Below are 22,159 nucleotides of genomic sequence, written 5' to 3'. Positions count from 1 at the left end.
GCGCAGACGACGCTTTTACATGAGCATTACGTGTAATCGCTGGTTAGTCATCAGTCGTGTTTTATTTAGCACAAAGATAACGGTATATTATCAAGTTCATTGAGCAATCGTAAATTTTGATCGATGCTGCACGTACAACACACAATAATGCACAGTATCGACTAGCTACGCCAGCGATTTGCGGTCTACCTGTGAAAATAATCGTTCGTAATTAGATCACCCGTCATACACGGGCGATAATCTTTCATTTCTTTTTTACTAATGTATTTTTATTTCTCGACGCTCGAATTGTACCCACGTGTAATATCGTTTTCACCATTGCTGACAGCGGACGGACGATTTGCTTAATACTCCCACACCTACAATTATGTGTTCATTATTTGTACCTTGTACGCCGGTTATACTCGCATCAAACTGCAGTCGGGTCAACCCCGGTACAATGACTCTGCCAAGAATTCTTTGCGCAATTAGTATAAACCTACATATGTGTACATGATACGTATATTGTATTATATTATATTCGCCGTGCTGTTGTTCGCTTCGAATAGGGAGTCAGTCAGCCGCAGTTTTTGACCCCCATAATTGATGTTAATCTTACGAGTTTACGCGTTTATTCCCAATGCGCTATGGATAGGTTTTCCAAACGCTGTTCTTTACGTTTAATGCTCTTATTCTTATTCACTTATCTTTACTTCTTAAGGATTATTGATTATTTTAGAGATTTCTTGGAAAGATGTAAGAAATTCAGATAAGTTGCGATTATCTGTTTTTTAAACTCGAATCACATGATTGTACGGATCAATCATATGATCGAAGCTCCGAGCTTTCTCAAACTCATTGTCAGTCAGTCGGTTATCGCGAATTCGTAACAGTTGTCTACGAATTTAACGAATTGCTCGTTTATAGGAAAATTATTTCAAACTTCCGGTTCGGCTGATCCGATTTTTAATGCTAGGTAATTAGAGCTCGACCGAAATCGTGCAATCCGTATAATTTTTGTCACTCGTCAAATTCAACTTGATAAGAAAGCATCTTGATTCTCACTTGGACGGCATTCTTTCACCTCCCATAAGCTGCCGTTTGCAATTATACGATGCATGTTCAATGTACATAAAACAGACACGCGGTGTACATATAATATAATATACTCGTTAACTTATATACTCGAGTACCAGCCACTCGACGATGGCGAAGTTCACTCTGCATTCTACGTTTCGAGTAGGCAGGTATGAACATTCCTGTGAATGCCTAGGTCGCAAACTTCAAATTTCAAAGCTAACTGACTAACCATCGAGCGTCAAGGATATGACAAGGTCTCACTGGGTTTCCGATTTCAAAGCATTCCCTCGCGATGCTCTTTTTACCATTTCCCATTTCCCATTTACCTTTCACGTGGCAGGTTTATGACGTGTCGAGACCGGGAGAACGACGCGTTTGATTTTCCGACAACCTGGTTTTGACCTTCGTTTCTTTTTTCCTTCTTTTAGAAATAATACGCGGTGTGAATTATACACGGATAAAACTTGAAAACCGTGTCAGCGAATTAAGTTGTTTTCGATCCTAGTACGTACGTGGCAAAATACGTTTCCACCAAAAAAATGCAGCCTGTAACGATAGAATTTCGTTTTTCCGTACAGTTTCATACAAACGGTTTAAAGCGTCAAGATTTAGCAATTGACCTAACTTAAGGCTTATCATCTCGTTGAGTCACAGACCCCTCTCGACTTTTCAGCACGTACATACATATTACACGCGTTCATTTGATTGCGAAAGCTATCGGAACACTTCGTCTCGTCTCGTGTGCCGAAGGACGCGGAAGAGGCCAACCTGCGGTGACCCATGCATGATAACACCGATAGGTTGACGTACGTTCCTCGATCATCGATGTGTAAGAGATTGGAAACAGGCGTTTGTGCCAGTCCCGGACGTGCGTACGGACGTGACACGTACCTACCGGGGGAACAACCCAACATAGAAACATTTTGCCTGACAAGGCAGCGAGTGTGGTCGTCGGTCGTCGGTCCTCGTCGGTGGGTATTGCGGGCGCAGCGGCGGCGTTCGCGATGTATGTCGTTCTTCCAAAGCCCACCAAAGCCAGCCAGCCAGCCACTCGAAGTGGTTGGGCTCTGGCTCACCAGACTCTCTCAGTGTGCTCGGTGCAATCGACGTGATCGGTTTACGCATCCAGAACCAGCAGGCTTCCCGGTGGGCGGTGCTCGATCGAATTGTTATTTCCTCGAGAGCAACGCTGAACGCTCTTATCGTAGGATCAAATTACCCGCGGTTTTTTTTTTTTTTTTTTTTTCACGCCATCGTCAAAATCTGGATGCAGCTCGATTCAACACGGGAGATTTGACAATTTCATAAAATCGGGATATGCAGGCGTGTCTTATCGTCGTTTGTATTTTAATGAAAATATCTACATTTTTAAACTGATTCGTTTTGGCGCGTTTACTTTTTTGTGATTGTGATGTTTTTATGCAATTTTTTATACGCGAAATGAACTTATTTATCGTTAAACAAGACCCTGGCTTTCACGATGGATTTGACGTTGTTGGAATACCGCTGCAACAACGAGACTGCTTAACAAATTACGACAAAGAAAATGTAATACTAATTGCTTATGAAAAATTGGACAGATAGAGAGAAAGAGAGTTGAACTAACTGTATTACATGATACATAGTTTCGTCATATTCAAAGAGTGACAACGCGATGCGGTCATTACGCAGTGTTGCCGTCGGTTTCCGTTAATTGAAATTCTTGCGGGTTTTTGTGTCGTAATAATGTTGTTTTATTATTATTGTCCTTATTTTTATTTCTTTGCTTGTGGTTGACGAGTCACTTTGTAAAATCTTTTCAAAATTGAATGGCATTGGACGTGACGTTATAAATATAATTAAATCAACTCGTAGAATTGCATCGACATAATTAAATAGCATGCTTCATGAACTTCTATAACCTGATTTACGTAGTTGCGTTTCCTAGACCGATGGAGGGATGCATAAGTGGAAACTCTGCCAAATCACAATCGATGTACGACGTGAAAATGCATCGAAATCAAATTTACGTCGTTCGTCGCCCAACAGGTGCGATGAATTTGAATTTTAATATACCTACATATGTATATATATAAATGCATTTGATTTCACTATGAATTTATAAAAATCGACTTGTTTGTCGTGACGAAATTATGCTTCGAATACGTGAAATCGTTACGGCGTTCTAAGTGCGAAGTTTCGTAACGCCAATGCCAGAAATAACGTGAGGTTGAAATCAGTAACGTTACTGTAACCATGCATGGTTATTAGAAATTGTTGTCTGAAATTTAGTTAACCGTAATAAACGAAACGTAGTTATATTTTGTAAAGCCAACTCGTTGTAAGTCTCTCTAGAATTGCACAATAACAAATTTTCCCTCATTTTTCGTTACTCTAACGTTATCAATTTCAGCCTCGTGAAATACTAAAGTGCTCGTTGCTCGCAGCTCCCATATGTGGCTGTAGGCTCGACGAAGTACCATGCATAATCCGTATTATACACGAGTGTTACAATGATTGAGAATGCTAGTTGTTATCGTATAGCAAAACGTTCGCGGAATGCCAAGGGCCTTAAAGTAGAGCTTCTCGTCAAAGTCTGCATATGAAAGAACCGAATGCTTTTATTCGAACCTCGTTTTGCATATTTCGATGACGAATACTTTTTGATGATCGGCACACAAAGCGTTTGACTTGGATCTTTAGCAACGTACGAAGCGTCTGCACCGAGACATCCGCCACACGTTGATCTAGATATCCAAGTTATGTAAAAACTTTACTTTGGCATTATAATGTTTTGAAAAATACGTTCAATAGACTGAAAATTTTAACTCTTCGTATCGTCACTGATAACTGATTTCGGCAGGAATTAGAGTCATATTTTAATTTTGAATCCTACCGCAAACTTCACTACGAATTAGGAGGAATCTTTGTAACAACGAGGACTTAGATGATGTATCTACTCAACTGGACAGCTATTTTATCCCTCTAAGATCCCGGAATTAAAATCATTATTCTAGAATGTTTTTCTTGTGGTTGGGGAAAGACTATCTACGCATTTTGGAATATCGAACAATCCATATTGCAGACCATGTATGGATGATTTTTATTTGATGTGAATGTTTTTTTGGTCGATTTAACAATCCTTCGATTAAACAGCAAAAACATGTTTTGTGCATGCAACAAATAGTAAGCATACAGCGAAAGGATTTGCTGAATTTACCAAATGTGGCGATCAAATATCGGGAAAGAAATGTTTCTTAGACTCAAATTAATGTTATTTGATTCAACAAAAAAATGGTCGAAAGAGTAATTTAAAATCAGTAATTTGAAATAATAATCGTTATCGAGCGAAAGCACATTTATTTGAATGATCGAAACATTTCTTTCGCTATACTTGAGAGCTTTGTTTGGTAAATTCGACAATTTTTGAACTGCGCGTGTGGCGAACGAGGCACAAGGTCGTTTTAAATGAAAAATGAACAAAAAATTCTGTTTCCACAAGATTGTTTTCCCATTCAATTTTATGCTTATTTATTTTATCGATAATATATATATATATATATTGAGGAAAGAATGTAACCTAAAAATCATAGTGATATACCTATCAGGTTCTAAAGAATAATCGATAACATATACTAGTCAGTGAAATAAAAAACGATATTCCCAGTGAGTAGCGATTCGGCAATTCGATTTAAAATAGGCGTTTAGAGCAGACGCGAAGAAACATGCGCCATTTAAGTTATCCGATACGTTCAAATTATGATTATTAACACCTGTTTCCACACGTCACTTAATATCGGCGTATGACGCGTAAATGTAAACATGTACTTATTCATAGCTATGGATAATATGGAGACGATATGAAAGTGATTAATACAACGTGTCGGTTGTTTGTTTAGAAGTTCGGAGGATCATGGAACCAGCGGTGGTAGCGCTGGAGGTCCAACGGAAGTGTTCGAGCCACGTGGATCCCACGTGGGTTTCTACACGAGCGAGAGAGGGAATCGCGTTGGCGGCGGTGGCGGTATGCCTGAATCTGCCGGCGATCCCGGAGGCTACATTCCTCGCGGTCGACCTCCCCCAGTCAGCGGTTACCACGTGACGTCAGCCAGGGCGAGGGATCGGCTATATCCGCGAACGGGCCCTTACGCAGCCGGCCCACCACCTCCACATATAGAACGTCATCGCAGTAGCCTAGCACCCTCGTCCTGGTCCTCCTATGAGTCTGCGACATCTCGGTACACCTCGGCGCCGCCTCCACCATCGCCGGCGACTACGGACGCCTACGAAGAGCCGAGCGGCGGTAGAACCCAGCACAAAAAACAACGGCGAAAATCACGAAGCGGTAGCAGCTCGCCGAGCGGCTCGAGCCGATCCGGGAGCAGCAGTAGCAGCCGGAGTGGTAGTTCCGGTGGTAGCAGTTCCGCCGGAAGCAGCTCTCCGAGCAGTTCACCTCACCGCGGCAGCAACGCCGTGACGGAAGACCGGAGACCGCTAGCGATATGCGTGCGAAATCTGCCGGCAAGGAGCAGTGATACGTCATTGAAGGATGGACTTTTTCACGAGTATAAAAAACACGGTAAAGTGACGTGGGTTAAAGTGGTCGGTGCTGCCGGTGATCGTTACGCGTTGGTATGCTTTAAAAAACCCGAGGATGTTGAAAAGGCGCTTGAGGTGTCGCACGACAAGCTTTTCTTTGGCTGTAAAATCGAGGTCGGACCCTATCAGGGTTACGACGTTGAGGACAATGAGTTCAGGCCGTATGAGGCTGAACTCGACGAGTATCATCCCAAGGCTACGCGGACATTGTTTATTGGAAATTTGGAGAAGGAAGTGACGGCCTCTGAATTGAGGAAACATTTTGAACCATTTGGAGAGATAATTGTGCGTATAAAATATATAAACTAGCGACCGGCTCATCTCGTATAGTACATATATTAATTTGAGTGTCCTGTTTTTGCAGGAAATCGATATAAAGAAGCAGGGTGCCGTATCGAGTTATGCCTTCTGTCAGTACTCGGACATCAGCAGCGTCGTCAAAGCTATGAGGACTATGGACGGGGAACATCTCGGTGCGAATCGAATAAAACTCGGTTTCGGCAAATCCATGCCCACTTCCTGCGTTTGGGTAGATGGGATTGGAGGTATCATCAGAAAAGGATTTATAACTAATAACGATTAGCTTAATCTCGATTCACGAGATACATCTACATATATACAAATATATATGGACGCCTGCTTGTCTAAATATAAAGAAATTTCCATTTTTTTCCAGAGTGTATGTCGGAAAAATATATAAACATGCAGTTTCATCAATTTGGACCAATAACGCAGGTGGCAGTAGACAGGGAACGCGGTCATGCGCTAGTCTTTTTCGAGCAAATTAGCTGCGCCCAAAACGCCGTTAAAGAGATGAGGGGTATCGCGCTTCGCGGACGTCGACTTCAGGTCGATTTTGCATCTAGAGAATGCCAGGAGGCATTTTACGAACATCTGGAACGACAGGGAATTGCCGGCGAAAGACCTTGGGACACGAGGCCTGCTGCCGCGGCAGCTTTTGAACCAACGTAAATATTTTGCTCAGAATTAATTTCTAAAGCTTGTTGAAAATGTCGGCCAGAGTATCCGAGAAAAAATTCACACATTCTTCTTACCTTTCGGTGTCTAAAATTGAACTGCAAACTCGACGATAACTTTGATTTAGCCTTTTTTTCACATAAACTGTTTCGTTCTTACAGGAGAGAACGCAGCTTTGAGTCAGCAGTGACGGTTCCAAATGCGGGTAGCAGGTTTACCCGCTACGAAACGCCACCCAGAGCACGAACGGCGAGTTACACTCGGACTCCTGGAGGCAGTAGTACGCCAGGAGCGAGTCCTGCCCATCCAACAGCAGTCTCGCGAAGTACGCGACGCTACCAAACCGATCCGTATTATGAGGGTGATTACACGGACCCAAACCCCAGGAGGTTTCGAAGCTACGACGAATTCAGTCAAGGCAGTGGCGCCAGTCATGACGATTACGAGGCCAGTTCAATCGGTGACACAAAACTACCCGATGAAGATTGTCCGCCGCCGCGTCGTCATACCGTGCAAAGTGTCGTGACAAGTGTCGATCCACCCATACCACCCCCGCCGTTACTCCCACCCCCGGATATACGGCATCTCCAAAAGGAGCGAGTGCACCTTTTGGAACAGCTCGAGGAGTGTCACAGCAGTGGTGACGAGAGTTTCACGCCTAAGAAGCGAATGAAGCTTGACAACGCTGTGATGTGCGAGGACGACGAACCTGAGCTGGCCTGTCTTTTGGTCACTTCTCATTCCGGCAGAAAAGGATTGGACGTGAGAAGAGTCAGCGAGAGCAAAACCCTCATACACCATGGGACGCGTCGGGGTAGCTGCGAGGGAAGGGGACCGGGGCCTTGCAAGCGGCGAAGGGATACCGGGAGACATCATGAGCATCATGACGGTTCGAGACCAGGAACGCCACTGGTGGACGAGAGACCGGAAAACTTGGTTCCCTGCGAGCCGCGGACGTATCGAGAACGAACTCACGATAGGCCAATGTCACTACCTCTGCCTAGGTTTGCTGCCGAACTCATGAACAACAACAATAACAGCAGCAGTCGTGCGTCTACGGTGCCACCTGCAAAGGTGGCTAGTCCTCCCGCACTTCTACCGTCAACTAGTCCCAGAGCACCACCTCAGCCACCAGCGTCTCCACCTCCGAGGTATCTGAGCTCGAGTCCTACGAGTTCGGATAGCGAGACAGCGCCGCAATCCCCCAGCCTGGAAGAGAGAATTCGTTCGCTCGATGAAAAGTACGAAAAGTGGTCTGGATCCAGGGCATTGAGTGCCGCCGGTGGCGACGCGCTCGCCAAACTTGACACCACGTTGGAGAGGTTCAGGTTTCGTCATAAACTACTTGACCTTGAACTACACGAAGTACAGCCATCTGACATTGTGAAGTCTGTGCTCGCGAAGAGAAGCGTATTCGACGAGGACTCGAAAAGACTAGAGAACTTTAACGAAAAGTATGAACCGAGAGAGTTCACTGGTGTTAGCGGTGTTGGTTCGATGATGGGTGGAGGAAGCTTGATCGGAAATGCGGGGAAAGTTGGTCTCCAGTACCCCTTTCCGAGTCATCCACCTGTTCAACCTACAACCACGGTGACGACCCTCGTCAGCACTACCTCGTCCACGTTAACGGTGTCTCCATCCCAAAAGACTGATTCAAGAACAGCCATTCATAATTGTGTGCATCCCCCAACCCCCACAACCCCAATTACCCCTAGTGTAACCGTAAAAACAGTAAGCCCCGAACTACCGCCAGTTTCCGTGACAGTGGGTGTAACTAGTGTAAGCGCAGTAAACAGTAACAGCAGTGTATCTGTGAGTAGTCTTAGCAGCAACAGTAGTATAATTAGCGTAGTAATCACACCTAGCATCGCAGCAGCCCGAACTGGAAACTCAAGTTTATGCACGAGTCCGGCGGTTGTTACCTTGGTCACGGCCACGACGACCTGTCAAATTTCGTCGACTGTAAGCAGTCAGGCGGAAACGCCGCGAGCCCGATTACGGAAAGACGGTGGAAACTGTCGAGATAGTCGTGACTCCAGAGACAGCAGAGATAGTCGAGACAGTAAGGACAGCCGGGACAGTAGAGATTCCAGGCATAGTAAGAGCAAGGAAACGTCAAGAAGATCTCGTAAAGATGCGGCTAGTGCGGAGAGAAGAAGGGAGAAGGACGAGAAAGAAGACAGATTGCATTCTTCCAGCAATAATGAAACTGAACAACAGGACAACCATGGTAAAGACGTCAAAGAGAACAAAGAAAACAAACATGATCGGAGAGATCGCGATGATAAGGATAGGAAGGAAAGGGAGGAGCGTGAAAAACAACAAGAGAAAAAGGATAAGGAAGACAGAGAAAGCCAAGAGCGTAAAGAACGAGAGGAGCGAGAAAAACGGGAAAGAGAAGAGGAGAGGTGGGAAAAGGAGCGGCAAGAGAGGTGTGACCGAGAAGAAAAAGAGAGGAGAGATAGAGAGAATAAGGAAAAAGAAGAAAGTGAACGGAAAGAAAGGGAGGAAAAAGAAACAAAGGAACGAGAGAGAAAAGAGAGAGAAGAAAAAGAAAGGCGGGAGAAAGAAGAACGAAAAGAGCGGGAAGATAAAGAAAGACGAGAAAAGGAAAGGTTAGATAAGGAGAGGCGGGAACGTGAAGAAAAAGACAGGCAGGAGCGGGAGCGAAAAGAAAATGAACGACTGGAAAGGGATAAACAGGACAAGGAACGCCTTAGAAAGGAAAAAGAAGAACAAGAAAAACGAGAAAAAGAGGAACGAGAACGATTGGAGAAAGATCGGAAACGAGAACGTGAAGAAAAAGAGCGATTAGAAAAGGAAAGGAGGCGGGATCGAGAGGAAAAAGAAAGACGAGAGAGGGACGAGAAGGAAAGGCTAGAACGAGAGCGACGAAAGGAGAAGGAAGAAAGAGAACGACTTGACAAGGAAAGGCGTGAAAAGGAAGAGAAAGAGAAGCTCGATAAGGAAAAACATGAAAGAGAAAAGCGTAAGGAACGCGAGGAGAGAGAAAGGCGTGAGAAAGAAGATCAGGAAAGGCGGGAGAAAGAAAAAATGGATAGAGAAAAACGCCGGGAACGAGAAGATAAAGAAAAACGGGAACGGGAAGATAGAAGGCAGGTAACTGAAAATCATTACATGCCATCGCAATTACAACCATCGCCGGCTCCAGTTAATACGAAAAGGCGCGGATCTTCGCAAGATGGTCCTGAAGATGAATCCAAACGAATGAGGATATCAGAGCATAGACGAGATAGTAAGGACAGGCCACGACAAAATCGAAAATCTGAAGACAGGAAGCATCGGAACGAGCATAGAATAAGTAGAGAAAGCAGAGAAGGTCGCGAAAATCGAGAGCCAACCATCCAACCAGATATGAGAGACATCAGAGATTCGAGGGAAAGTAGAGATAATCGAGAAAACCGGGAGAATCGAGATAATAGAGATAATAGAGATAATAGAGATAATAGAGATAATAGAGAAAATAGAGAAAATAGAGAAAATAAAGATAACAGAGATAATAGAGATAATAGAGATAATAGAGATAATAGAGATAATAGAGATAACAGAGATAACAGAGATAACAGAGATAACAGAGATAACAGAGATAACAGAGATATTAGAGATATTAGAGATAATAGAGATATCAGAGAAAACAGAGACAATAGAGATAGTCAAACACGCGATTCGTCTCATTGTGAATTATCGAAAGACCAGAACCGTGAGTCTCGCGAAAGTCGTGATGGAAAGGACAAACAACGTAAAAAGAGTCGTTCTGAACGTAGTGAAAAGGAGATCAGAGAGAGGAGTCCTCGAGTCTCACATGAACCTGATAAAGAATTTTTGAACCGATTAGAACTATCAAGGCGAAGTGAATCAAATGATCAACCGGTCGCTCATCATGGAAGAGACAGCCAATCTATGTTGGCGATGCACAGTGACGTTGACAATGGCATTCTTTCGACACCAGAAATGCAAAGAATGAGACATACTTCTGCTACTGACACAGACAGTGACGAACCTAAGAAACATTCAATATTCGATATAATTGATGATGAACCAGCTTACATCAGTATGTATGATAAAGTCAAGGCACGCTCTACAAAGAACATGCAAAAATTAGAAGAAGAAAAACGGCAGGTGCGTCTCAAAGATAAATTCTCACAATTAAAACAGAGCCGAGCGAGGCGTGAGGAAAAGAAACAAAGTACGTCTTGGGATGGTGACTCTGCGAGTAGTAAAGCTATGACTGAAGATGATGGCACCTCAGAATCAGATTCAGCTCGGGCAAAATCATTGTCCAGAAAGGGGTCACGATCCCGTATTCACTCGGATACCAGCGAGGAAGAGGAATCCTTGACCAAAGTACACAAAGTGAAAACCGAACGCTTTTCCGAAAGTGATGTAGACCTCGGTTTTGCTGACACTGAGGAAAAGCACAATCCGCTCAAGTCTTCTGTTCTTCTCAATAGCAGTACCATCAAAGATGAGCCGAGAACGTCAGATGAAGAAGAAAGAGTTCCTGTACCATTTCACATGAATCATCCAGTTAATAATCATGAGAGAGAATCACGGAAAAAATCACATAAGAAGAAACAAAAACGGCAGAAAAATTCTATCTCTAGTGAAGAAGGGTCTAAAATGGACGCATCTGAGAATATAAATCACAAAAGTAAATCAAACCCTGTAACAACAGACATTATCATTAAGACGGAACCCACAGTTGAAAACTCTGAAGATAGAATGCATGCTGAAAAGAAACAACGTAATAAAAAAGAAAAGCGTAGAGAACGCAATGGTGAAGATAAAGCTAAGGCTAGACGAAAAAGACTCAACAGGCAAGAAGCTAGAGATACACAAAGAATGGAGGATATATTTGGCCCTCTATCGGAGGAGGATGATCTTCCCAATCGGTTTTTCAACAGGCTCAATAATCTTCCAGTTCAAAATACCTATGGTTCCGACAGTGATGGTGTACACAGTCCAGTTTTAGAAGTAGAGCGAGAAAAAAGAAAAAAAGAGAAGAAACGACGGCACCAAACAGAAGATGAAAATAGCGTTGATCTGGCTGAAGCAGGAAGAGAAATTGAAGCTAAACTGCTGGGTCTGCCGAATTCGCCCAAGCCATCTGTTGGAGAACACCACGATCATGATGTATTTAGATTCACAGATGACAATGATAGTATTGAACCATCTACTCCAACCACAGTCTTAGAAAAAGTTAAAGAAAAGAAAAAGAAACGGAAGAAGTCCAAAGAAGAGCGTGGTCGAAAGGAATATCATCACCATCATCATCACGATAAAACTGGAACCTTGCCACACCTTGGTGCGGATCCGAGCCCACCTCGAGCCAGTAGTCCATTGATAGCAAAAATGGTATCACCAACATCGTCAGCATCTAGGGAAACACTCTTGAGCCCTATACCTAAAGTCCCGTCAAGCGTGTCTGCCATCAAACCTCCAACGCCACTACCTGCACATACGAATAAACCGGAAAAGAAAAAAGACAAATTGATACCAGGTTTCGGTACTGATATCGATGAGACAATCCATGAAAATGCAGTTAAAAGTATATCTGAACCTGAAGAAAAAGAGAATGGAAAACAATCGTGTGGCAGAGATGACTCTGAGACTGTGATTCCATCACCACCACCGCCGCAAGTCGAGGACAAGCCCCGTGTGGTTATTTCTCAAGAGGAAACCGAAGACGCGGTGGCTGCTCTGCTTGAAGAAACATTTGGTGGTTCGACGGAAGATTTCTCATACGAAGGTGAAGAAGAAGCTGAAGCTGATAATACTAACGAACCAGCTACAGATGCCCCCCAGGAAGATGTTGAAGAGATGCAGCAAGCTGTTGAGAGTTTGAATGCATCAACCGAAGCAGAAACGGACTTGAAACCAGATACACCTCAAAGTGAACATGACTTGCAAATTGATACAGATACAGAGGAAGATCACAGTTATGAATCATTTGATCTATCACAACCACCAAAGACTCCTGATATACCCTCATTTTATAAATCTCCTGCAAAAACAGAACTCGCAGAAAAGCCAATGGACAATCATTTGAACACACCTGCCAAGGCCTCAAGCCCCTCAGCATGTGTTGTACCACACTCATGGAACTTGAGTGATCACAAACCTCGGATTGTAAAGCCTGTGGTTGAAGCAGAACCTGCCAAAGAAGCTCCACTTCGGACGTCAACACCTCCTTCTCAATACAAACCACCATTGCCTAGTCCAACAAGTCTTCCGATGTTACCTGACACGTTGAGATTACCAGCTAACAGTCCTCGGCCTTTCACCACTCAGTCTTCTCATCAAAGACTGCCAGTGTCACCTCAATCTCAGCTAGGTCCATTGCGACAATCTTGTCCAAGGACACAGAATTCTGCTTTAACACCTGGTCTTACGCCTCTACCGCCGTTGGTACCTTCAAGAATTCCTCCTTTGGTGCCAGCTCAGCTTTCTCCAAGAGTCCCACAGCAGATATCTCTCAATGGTCAATGGTGTCGTCCTTCAATGCCATATATACAAAATATTAACAAGTCGTCACCGCCTCCTCCCCCACCTCCTCTACCACCACCACCACTGCCTCCACCACCAGCAAGATTACCCGTTAGTGTGCCAATTGCAGCTCATCGACCGGATACGCCTGCTCAGCAAATATACTCAACAGCTGCTAGCCAACAACCAGTTATACAACATACACCTGGTGCCAGGGCCTTGGTACCAAGTCACCCTCGTGGCGGATTACCTCCGCTTACTTTGAATATACCACCTCGACCTTATATGCCAATTCCATCTCTTGCATCAAGTTCAATAAAAAATCCAAGGGATGCTGAGTCTATGAATAAATCCGTCATTGAGACTCTGTTACCAGTTAATCCAAACGCACCTCAACGTATGGTAGAACCTAAATTATCGCCAGCTGTAATACCAGAACCTCCAAGTAAAGCTTCTACCTCGCCAAAAGTTCCATCACCTAATCAGCCACCAACTTATATACCAGAAACAGCGAAAATTGAGATTAATGCTAGTACTTCTAGTCCTGGGTTTGGAAAACCTATTGGCACTGAAGACTGTTTACTCTCGCCCAAGCCGCATAAACCAACTGTAATCACCGACAACACTATGTTGTCGCCAAGACAGAAGCAGGAACCACCAACCATGCAATTACTGACAACCCATATACCACGAACATCTACACCGAGTCCAGTTATTGTCGCCCATAGTCAGCAACATGTCTCTCCCAAATCTATGCTCAATATAGGACAACCAATAGTCTCTGTAAACCAGTCTATGGCAAAAACCGTTGTACCAGTAATTTCGCAAGCACCTCCAAAATCTCAAACTCCTACGGCGATACCAAAGTGTGCATTAATAATGACCCAATCAACTATCCAGCAGCAGACTGTGAATAATCAAAGACCACCTATTTCTCAAGGGCTATTGCATACTAAACCTCATATGCCGGTTGTTTCGAGTTCTCAGCAAACTGTTGTAACACATGTGACAACATCAATCATATCATCAAATACCATGACGGTGCAAACATCGCCAAAACAGCCAACAGTTTTCTCCCCAAGCCAGCCGCAAGCCAGCTCCGAAGTTCAGGGAGCACAGTTTGGTCAGAATACGCATTCCATCCAACCCATGCAACTTACACCACCTATACAACCTGCGCAGCCATTACAAATTAAGGAGGAGGATACAACTTGTGATGTCCGGAAACCTAACACTATAGAAACTGGAAAATTAATGGAACAAATGTCAAATGAACTTGACATGAAGCTGAAACAAGAGAAACAAGAATTAGGCAACTTGTCATCACAAATAGAAAAGGTCAACTTGACCAATTGCATATCCGAAAATAAAGATATTCTGGTACCGAAGATTGAGCCGAAACTATTGGAAAAATCTGAAATCAAAGAAGAAATAAAGGAAGAAGTCGTCATAAAAGAAGAAAAAGTAGATGATATGGAATTAGAAGACGAATCGGTAGACCCATTGAGAGAACCAAGCAGTGATCCCTTAGCACTAGATCCAACGAAAGAAGATCCAACGGATAGTAAAGAAGATAGTGACTATTGGTCTGCTAAGGAAGTAAACATTGAGAGTGTGATTAAAAAAGTTGATGCTTTATGTGATGGAGAAGCGAATGATGCAGAAGAAGAGACACAACACAGTCAAGAATTGAATAGCGATTCTCATGATACAATCAAGAATGAAACTGATTGGTTCGATTCTGAGCAGGCTGAAATTGAAGAGAAAAAAGACATGGCACACGACGAACAGGACGAAGGTGTAGAAACTTGTGAAACAGAATTGACAAAAGGAAGACGACTTAGATCTAAGGTTCGTCGAGGAGGCAGTGGCCGTGGGGGTGTTACTACAAGACGTGGAGGTAGGACTTCAACTAATGTACCTCAACGACGTGGTGGTAAATCATCCAGAGGAGGTAAGCATCATACTGAGAAGAAATTACCAGCAGATGTTTATGAATTCCACGATGACAGTGAGGAAGACAATGCTGGTCGCCCACGTTTAATACTAACTATTAAATCACCAGGACCTAATTCTACAGGACCTAATGCACAACCCGCAACACCAGTTGCTGCTGTCAAAGAAGTACCACCTGAGGAATTTATTTCACCCGCAGCAAATACGCGCAAGTCGAGACGGCTGGCTGAGAAAGATGGTAGTCGCAGTACAGTGGATGATGTTATTGACGAAGTTATCCGTGGCTCTGCTGTAAACAGATCTATTGTTGCAGGTGTTCATGCAACTAGACGTAGTACTAGACACAACAATGTTCCACGAGGTGCTCAACAATTACAACCGCAGCCAACCGCAACCGAGTCCCGTAAATCACCTAGAGCAACTCGCAAGGCTACTGCTCGCAGAGCTTCGGAAAATAATGATGATAGCAGCGAAGAAAAGAGTAAGGAAGTGCAAACACCGCAGGATGTTCCGATCAAACAGGAGACTCCTATCAACGAAGAAAGTTCAAAAACTGTTACAGTTCCGAGAGAAGTATCCTTGCAGAATCCAAAATCTGCCCCACTGGAACCAATGACACTAATTGATCCAGTGACAGGAGTGCTAACTCCAATGCGAGAATCTGAAGAAGGGCAATACATACCAGTGTCAACTGCAGGTGGAATTGCGCAAAATGCTCGGGTTACATCAGAATCACAAGTTCCAGTCGTTGTGAGCTCTCCGAGTATACAGCAGGAGGCTAAGTCTCATACTATTTCATCAAATTCAGCTCCAGCAACAGCAAAATTGAAATCGGAAGTTAATATACCACCTGCCATTGCAGAACCACCAACTTGTCAGCCGCAATCGCAACCACATGTGCAGACGAAGCCTCAGCCAACTGTAATAGCTACACCACAATCTCCTGTTGTGCAAACACCAATATCAGTAGCAAAACCTAAAGCACCTGCGTCACCCAACATGGTTGTGAGTCAGTCACCGACCATGACTACGAGTCAGATCAAAACACCTACCAGCCTTAAAGCTCACGTTTTGAACGCTAGCAAGCATGTGAATTCAATTCCGCAACCGATTATCACTAAACCAGCAATGCCCAACCTGACTAGCCAAACTATTGTTCAAAACGTTGTAAAGCAACCTGCGCAAGCGGTACCAGGTCTACATTTGCAAATACCCGGAGGAAAAATTCCTTCCGCAAGTCTCAGTCCATGTTTGAAGGTGCATCAAAGTAATGGAGCTAATATAAAACAAGGACAGCCAATGTCCCCTGTGCTAAACTGCACCGCTCCACCTAATCCCAAACAGCATTTGCTACAAGCCGTTAAACAACAGTCTCCGACTATCGTTAATCTTCCGCAAAAGTTGCCAGTTAGCGTGCATCCTAGTAATGTTGTAACAGTTACAACGCAAAGAGTTCATCAACCACCGGCACAGCCTGCTACGTTAAAATCCATCGGAGGACAACAACACCCATTGAATCCAAAAGCACACTTGCTCCAAGCTGTGGGTCCTCCAATAATGACTGGATCAGTAGCTAGCCCTCCGACACAGCCCCATCTCATCGGTTTACAGCCGGTTGTAACTGGTGCAAGCTCTTCAAGATCTGCAATACCAAAATCTCAGGTAATACTTGCTTTTTTCACTCCAGATTCATGCCCAATTGTAACGTTATTTTTACTAATCATGATTTGATTTTTCAGATTTCTGCAGCAATGGAACCACCAAAAGTGGAAGTATCCATAGGTGGCTGTATAATGGTCCCAACAGCAAGCTCACAAAGTCGCGGAGTGCCGATCCCAAACTACGAAGCCTCATTGGTAAATATTTTATTGAGTTGCTAGCAATGTAATAACATAGGCATGACGAACTAACAATAACAATCAAAATTCCAACGATTGTCGATATAGAGGATTTCAGGTCGTTAATTGTTTCCGATCGGTTCTGTAAGTATTGATCACAAAAGAATCGAGGCAATTTGGATACTCTTTGTTGAACGATTAAATATGGTTTTTACAGATTTGAACAAATTTCGAATGTTGAGAATGGTTAGGATATTATTTCTATGATTGGATGAAGGTTGCATATGTATCAATGTACAAAAATTGATGAAAAGTCATTTGTCCAAGTCACTATAGAATTCAAAGTTGAACGTCATGGTTTGATGCTCTATTTAATTTTATTGATTATGAATATCAGACATAATCCTCATTACTTTTCATAAAATCCATGTAAAAAAATTAATTTTTAGTTTTCAACATGTTGGCATGAATAACAGTTTTACGAAGTAATATTAAGATCTTAATAATGTGTACTAACTACGAACACCTTAAGAAGTGCAATTAATAATGCTTGGTTTTGGTAGCATGGCGCGGGTACCACTCCGTCCCCAGGGAGTCAATATGGGCTAGGCCCACTTCGTCGCTCCCAGAGCCCTCCATTGCCCCCACCTGCCCATCATCATGCTAATACTCCTCAGGTACTTAACTCCCTGCTTTTGCAAAATTCAATTAATAATATTGCACGATTACAGGATATATTGACACTCAAAGCGATTATAGAAGTGAATGAAATAAATTTTGTTACACTATGATTATCGAATAATTTGAAATACTGAAGTTAGCTTGATCCATTTACACAACTCATGTTGAATTCTGTTAACATTGAATAATCTCATCCAGTTTGTGTGAAGAATTTTATAATCAAATCTCGTGTAATTTTAGGGCGAAGTCGTCAACCACTACGGAGGAATAACTCGCGGTGATCTTCAGGCTCACTATATGCACCCACAAGTGTTGCAATATCAATATCTCCGTGCCCAACAAGAAGCACTAACGACTCCCCGCATTGCCGCGTATCATGGACCAGGAACCAGATCGCCTCACCTACCATTGGATCCAAAACTTGAGGCAGGCGGAGAAGAGAGCCACAGTCCACCTTTGGAATTGAGACGAGCAACAAGAACTCCTCAAGATCGAGCAACAGATAGTCCTCAAGTGGCTCAAGTCTACATGTTACACAGTACGGCTCGTCTGCCTCCACAATATAGTGTTGGTAATGCATCGATGGGTGCTGTAGGCACAGGTGCAAGAGCAGCATACTATGAACCACCACCTGCACATATAAGATCGCCATACCCGTTAGCAGCGAGCGAAGCTCCGACGGACAGAGCCATTACTCCAGAACGCCCCAGGAGATTGCAGGTTTCTACGCCACCTCATGCGTCTCAAGTTCCACCACCTGCGGATTCGTTATTGATGTTACTTCAACGGTACCCTGTCATGTGGCAAGGACTGCTTGCACTTAAGAACGACCAAGCGGCTGTACAAATGCATTTTGTCTTTGGAAATCCCAACGTAGCCCGAGACAGTTTACCATGTAATAGCGACGGATCTACGCCCCCGCTCAGAATAGCTCAGAGAATGAGATTGGAGCAAACACAGGTGGATGGAGTTGCTAGGAAAATGCAGGTACGTTTTTGAGAATATTACGGTATTATCGTACTTTTTTGGCAACACTGTGAAAAAAGGATCAAGAGAATTGCATTGTATGGTATAAGTCATGTCACTGGCCACTCCTTAGGGCTTGTCGCATATATGTCAGATACATGTCATGTGCTTACAGCAGCTATTGATTTATTCAAAATTATTCGTAAATAGTTTGAATGTAATTAACTTTAACAGCTGCTTTGAATTTGAAAATTAAATAACAGAAAATGATACAGCTGTTCTAGTAAAGTACTACCATCGTTTATCATTGTGCTACAGTCAGAGTTTAATGTTTTTATGGAGTTTCATAGAAATTAGTATAAATGGTAACTTGAAAATGTGGTCCAGTGTATCATTAAGCGATTATTGAATGGTGTCATTTTCTTTCAGACTGACAATGAACACTGTATGTTGTTGGCGCTTCCATGTGGGCGAGACCATATGGACGTTCTTCAGCAGAGTAAAAATCTTCAAACCGGATTTATAACCTACCTTCAACAGAAACAAGCTGCAGGAATTGTTAACATAGCTGCACCAGGCTCACAACAGGTTAATATACGTTTTTCATAAGTTTAAGTTAAAGGAGGAGTCACATATGATAAATATAATCATTCTAAAAGTAACTCAATCTTATGGTTTGGACATTTTTTTGTGACATGACTTTTATTATTTCTCAGGCTGCCTATGTGGTGCACATATTCCCATCATGCGATTTTGCTAATGACAGTCTAGCTCGCATTGCACCAGACTTGTTATCCCGAGTTGCGGAAATTGCCCACCTATTGATCGTTATTGCAACAGTTTGAGACTGGTTGGCTTTAGCTGCAACTACTTCCTTCCTTGGTCGGATGTTTCGACGATGGCATGAAGCCTTGGAACATCCTGTAATACCTATTGGGTCATATGGACATTGGATGAAAATGATTCAGTCGCACCCTTGACAATCAGATGCAGAACTGGCTAAGTGTCAGATCTACGTAAGATTGTAGGCTTAGAGGGGGGTGGGGTTATAGGAGAGGCTAGCACGGTTTTGAAACTGTGCGTTCCTCCCCTTTGGCATTGTGGACTAAGCTTTAATCGGCTCGTTTGCTATTTACTGACAGTTTGTGGGGGCGACCGACGTCACTCTTGGTCTCCCCGACAAGTGAGTTAGACGCTCCTCTTCCCTCCACAGAGTCTTCTACCGCCCTGATGTGAACACTTACTATACTCACTTCTCCAGACAAAGTAATGTACCCCTAACTATATGGGTAGTACACAGCTAACTAATAAAATAATCTACCTATACACAAGCTACTTTGTAAGCTTAGACATAAGCATTGTAAATTAAGTGAGCCAGCGAGGGCATAACTACTGTGATTTTAATTATTTAACGATATCTGGATAAAATATAAAGGCCCTTCTCGGTCCGCAATATGTGATGTGTTTTTGTATAATATTGCTCTATATAAATACCTATGTATTATACTATAATGATAATGATGATGATAATTGCTGCTGTTGCTGCTGTTGCTGCTGCTACTGCTGCTACTGTCGAAGTAGAGGGAAAAAACTAAGTTAGATTTAAAGAGAAAAGTAAGATCTACCTATGTAGAATTATCCCTAGTGTATGATATTCCCCCAACATGATGTAACATATTATTATGCTTAGCGTTATGTACATTATAAAAATTTGTAATATTAATTATTATTATTAAAATTATTAAAATTTATTATTATTATTATTATAAATATATAAAATTAATATACGGGCTAGTTAGATTGTACCATGCCGCAAACTAAGGGGCTTAAAGAATATCATACCACTGTTGAGTATGATTGATCTCATTCATCATTGACGCTGCCCCATGTGCACCCTTTCCCACACCTACCACCCTGCAATGCTCAAGTGCGAACTCATCAAATGTTGCGTCATAGAGTCTTTAGGATTTGTGTCCAAGATGATAATGCGCTTACATATGTATAGACCATAACTTACACTATGTTATATTACACAAGGCCCTAAAAATAAAACTACAATAAGTAACTATCTATTTACTATAATACGCTGCTGTGCATAGAGCGTACGCCGTTAGGGTTAAAAAAAAATGTAAAAACTACAGGGGTGGACGGGAAACATGATTATAGATCAATTAAAAGAGTATGCAAAAACATTTAAGTATCTTTATATCGTTTGTCACTTCCAAATTTCAATCAATGGCAACAGAGAATAGTCATGTACATGACATTATTTTGTTCTTACGATTCGAGTGCAGAGTTTTCGAACATACACACGGTTTTAAATATTTTTGCGTTTACTTCGTGAATCTACCAGCCAGTGTTACAGCTTATCAACTTCACCTCATATACACATGACTGCGCAAATTGTTAAATCATGGTGAAATGGTCCAAGTGTTATTATCGAGTTTAATGTTGTGGTAATATATATATATATATATTATCATTTATCTCAGCTCATTTAAAACAACTTAAAATAGTACAGTGTAATTGGAACATGTTGTACTAAGCGATAAAAATTGATGGGCAACAGTACGGTATATTGCATTCCGAGTAACTGAACTAAATGCTGTACATATTTTTAGCTGAAGTATCATAGATAAATGAATGATCAAGAAATAAAATTTTTCCGGCATTTCGAGGATCCCGTTCATCCCTTAAAAATAGCTGAGTTAAGGCAGCGCAGATGCTTGTGGATCGTGTGCATGTACAGTGTAAAAGATGCGATGTGCATATGTACAGTGTAAATGTAGGAATAATATGAACGCACGAGTAAAAAAAAGGAAAAGAGAATATGAGCAAAACTTATATTGCGTATGTGAATATGAATCAAGGTGTTTATGGTGCACACACTTCGTAAACATTTTAGTTTATATATTTAATTGCGGAGGGATGGTGTTTTTTTTTTTTTTGTTTTTACATGTGATTGTTTAGGTACAAACAAAAACGCAGTGTGTGCACTTGCCGCGCCTCTTCTACCTTGTAAAATATCTGTGAATATTATGATTTAGTTTCTTCCTATCGTAAGCTATCATACTGGTATACAAGAGTTTATGTTATTCATGTAGGGAGAATGTACAGGTATCACATTTTTTGTTTTGTGTTTTACTGTAGTTATTGATAATTATATGGATATTAACGATAATAATAACTATGATAAAAAAAAGTTCACCGCGGAATTTATTTATTTGCAATTCCATTATCTCTTTCCAAATTTTTCCCACAACTTTGGAAAGTAGATACAGAAGCAGTAAGATATTCAATTGAAAGATTTCCTTTAAAGTTACTGAAAAAGTTTCACGAAGTATATAGTCTTAAAATGGCTGCATGAAATTCTTTTCTCACTCATATTCCAAAAAATATACAATCGATCAAATGCTTTCGGATGATAAAAGAATTAAAAATATTGAATAATGTTGGGTTTCGATGGTTCTTGATAAGTGTGTATGTAACATCACGTATCTGGATTCAGGTGGAATTTCATTGATAATATGTATGTGAGTAATAATATTTTGGAGTGCGAAAGAATTTAAAAAAATAACTAAAGTTTGAAAATTGTC

The 22,159-nt window shown here is 42.2% G+C and overlaps 1 protein-coding gene across 11 annotated transcripts in view; it reads left to right on the top strand.

The window, feature by feature from the left end:
• LOC124412335 (protein split ends) overlaps window positions 1-21,219 on the top strand; it is a 94,121-nt gene extending 72,902 nt beyond the window's left edge. For 3 of the 11 annotated variants that reach the window (XM_046892125.1, XM_046892214.1, XM_046892187.1), the window contains exons 3-11: window positions 4,938-5,922; window positions 6,002-6,182; window positions 6,314-6,605; window positions 6,777-16,740; window positions 16,818-16,934; window positions 17,480-17,593; window positions 17,838-18,584; window positions 18,993-19,151; window positions 19,280-21,219. In XM_046892125.1, the coding sequence (XP_046748081.1) occupies window positions 4,938-5,922; window positions 6,002-6,182; window positions 6,314-6,605; window positions 6,777-16,740; window positions 16,818-16,934; window positions 17,480-17,593; window positions 17,838-18,584; window positions 18,993-19,151; window positions 19,280-19,408 (12,688 nt within the window). In that variant the 3' untranslated portion in view covers window positions 19,409-21,219. Of the gene's footprint in view, window positions 1-2,465; window positions 2,608-2,973; window positions 3,088-4,937; window positions 5,923-6,001; window positions 6,183-6,313; window positions 6,606-6,776; window positions 16,741-16,817; window positions 16,935-17,479; window positions 17,594-17,837; window positions 18,585-18,992; window positions 19,152-19,279 lie in introns of those variants that run through there. The other 8 variants (XM_046892178.1, XM_046892169.1, XM_046892196.1 and 5 more) reach the window with 8 other exon arrangements.
• Window positions 21,220-22,159: the final 940 nt, after the last annotated feature.

The sequence above is a fragment of the Diprion similis genome, chromosome 2 (assembly GCF_021155765.1).
Source record: "Diprion similis isolate iyDipSimi1 chromosome 2, iyDipSimi1.1, whole genome shotgun sequence".
Classification (NCBI taxonomy): Eukaryota; Metazoa; Arthropoda; class Insecta; order Hymenoptera; family Diprionidae; genus Diprion; species Diprion similis.
Note: the sequence above shows the minus strand (reverse complement) of the source record. Positions and strands in the feature narration are given on the sequence as shown.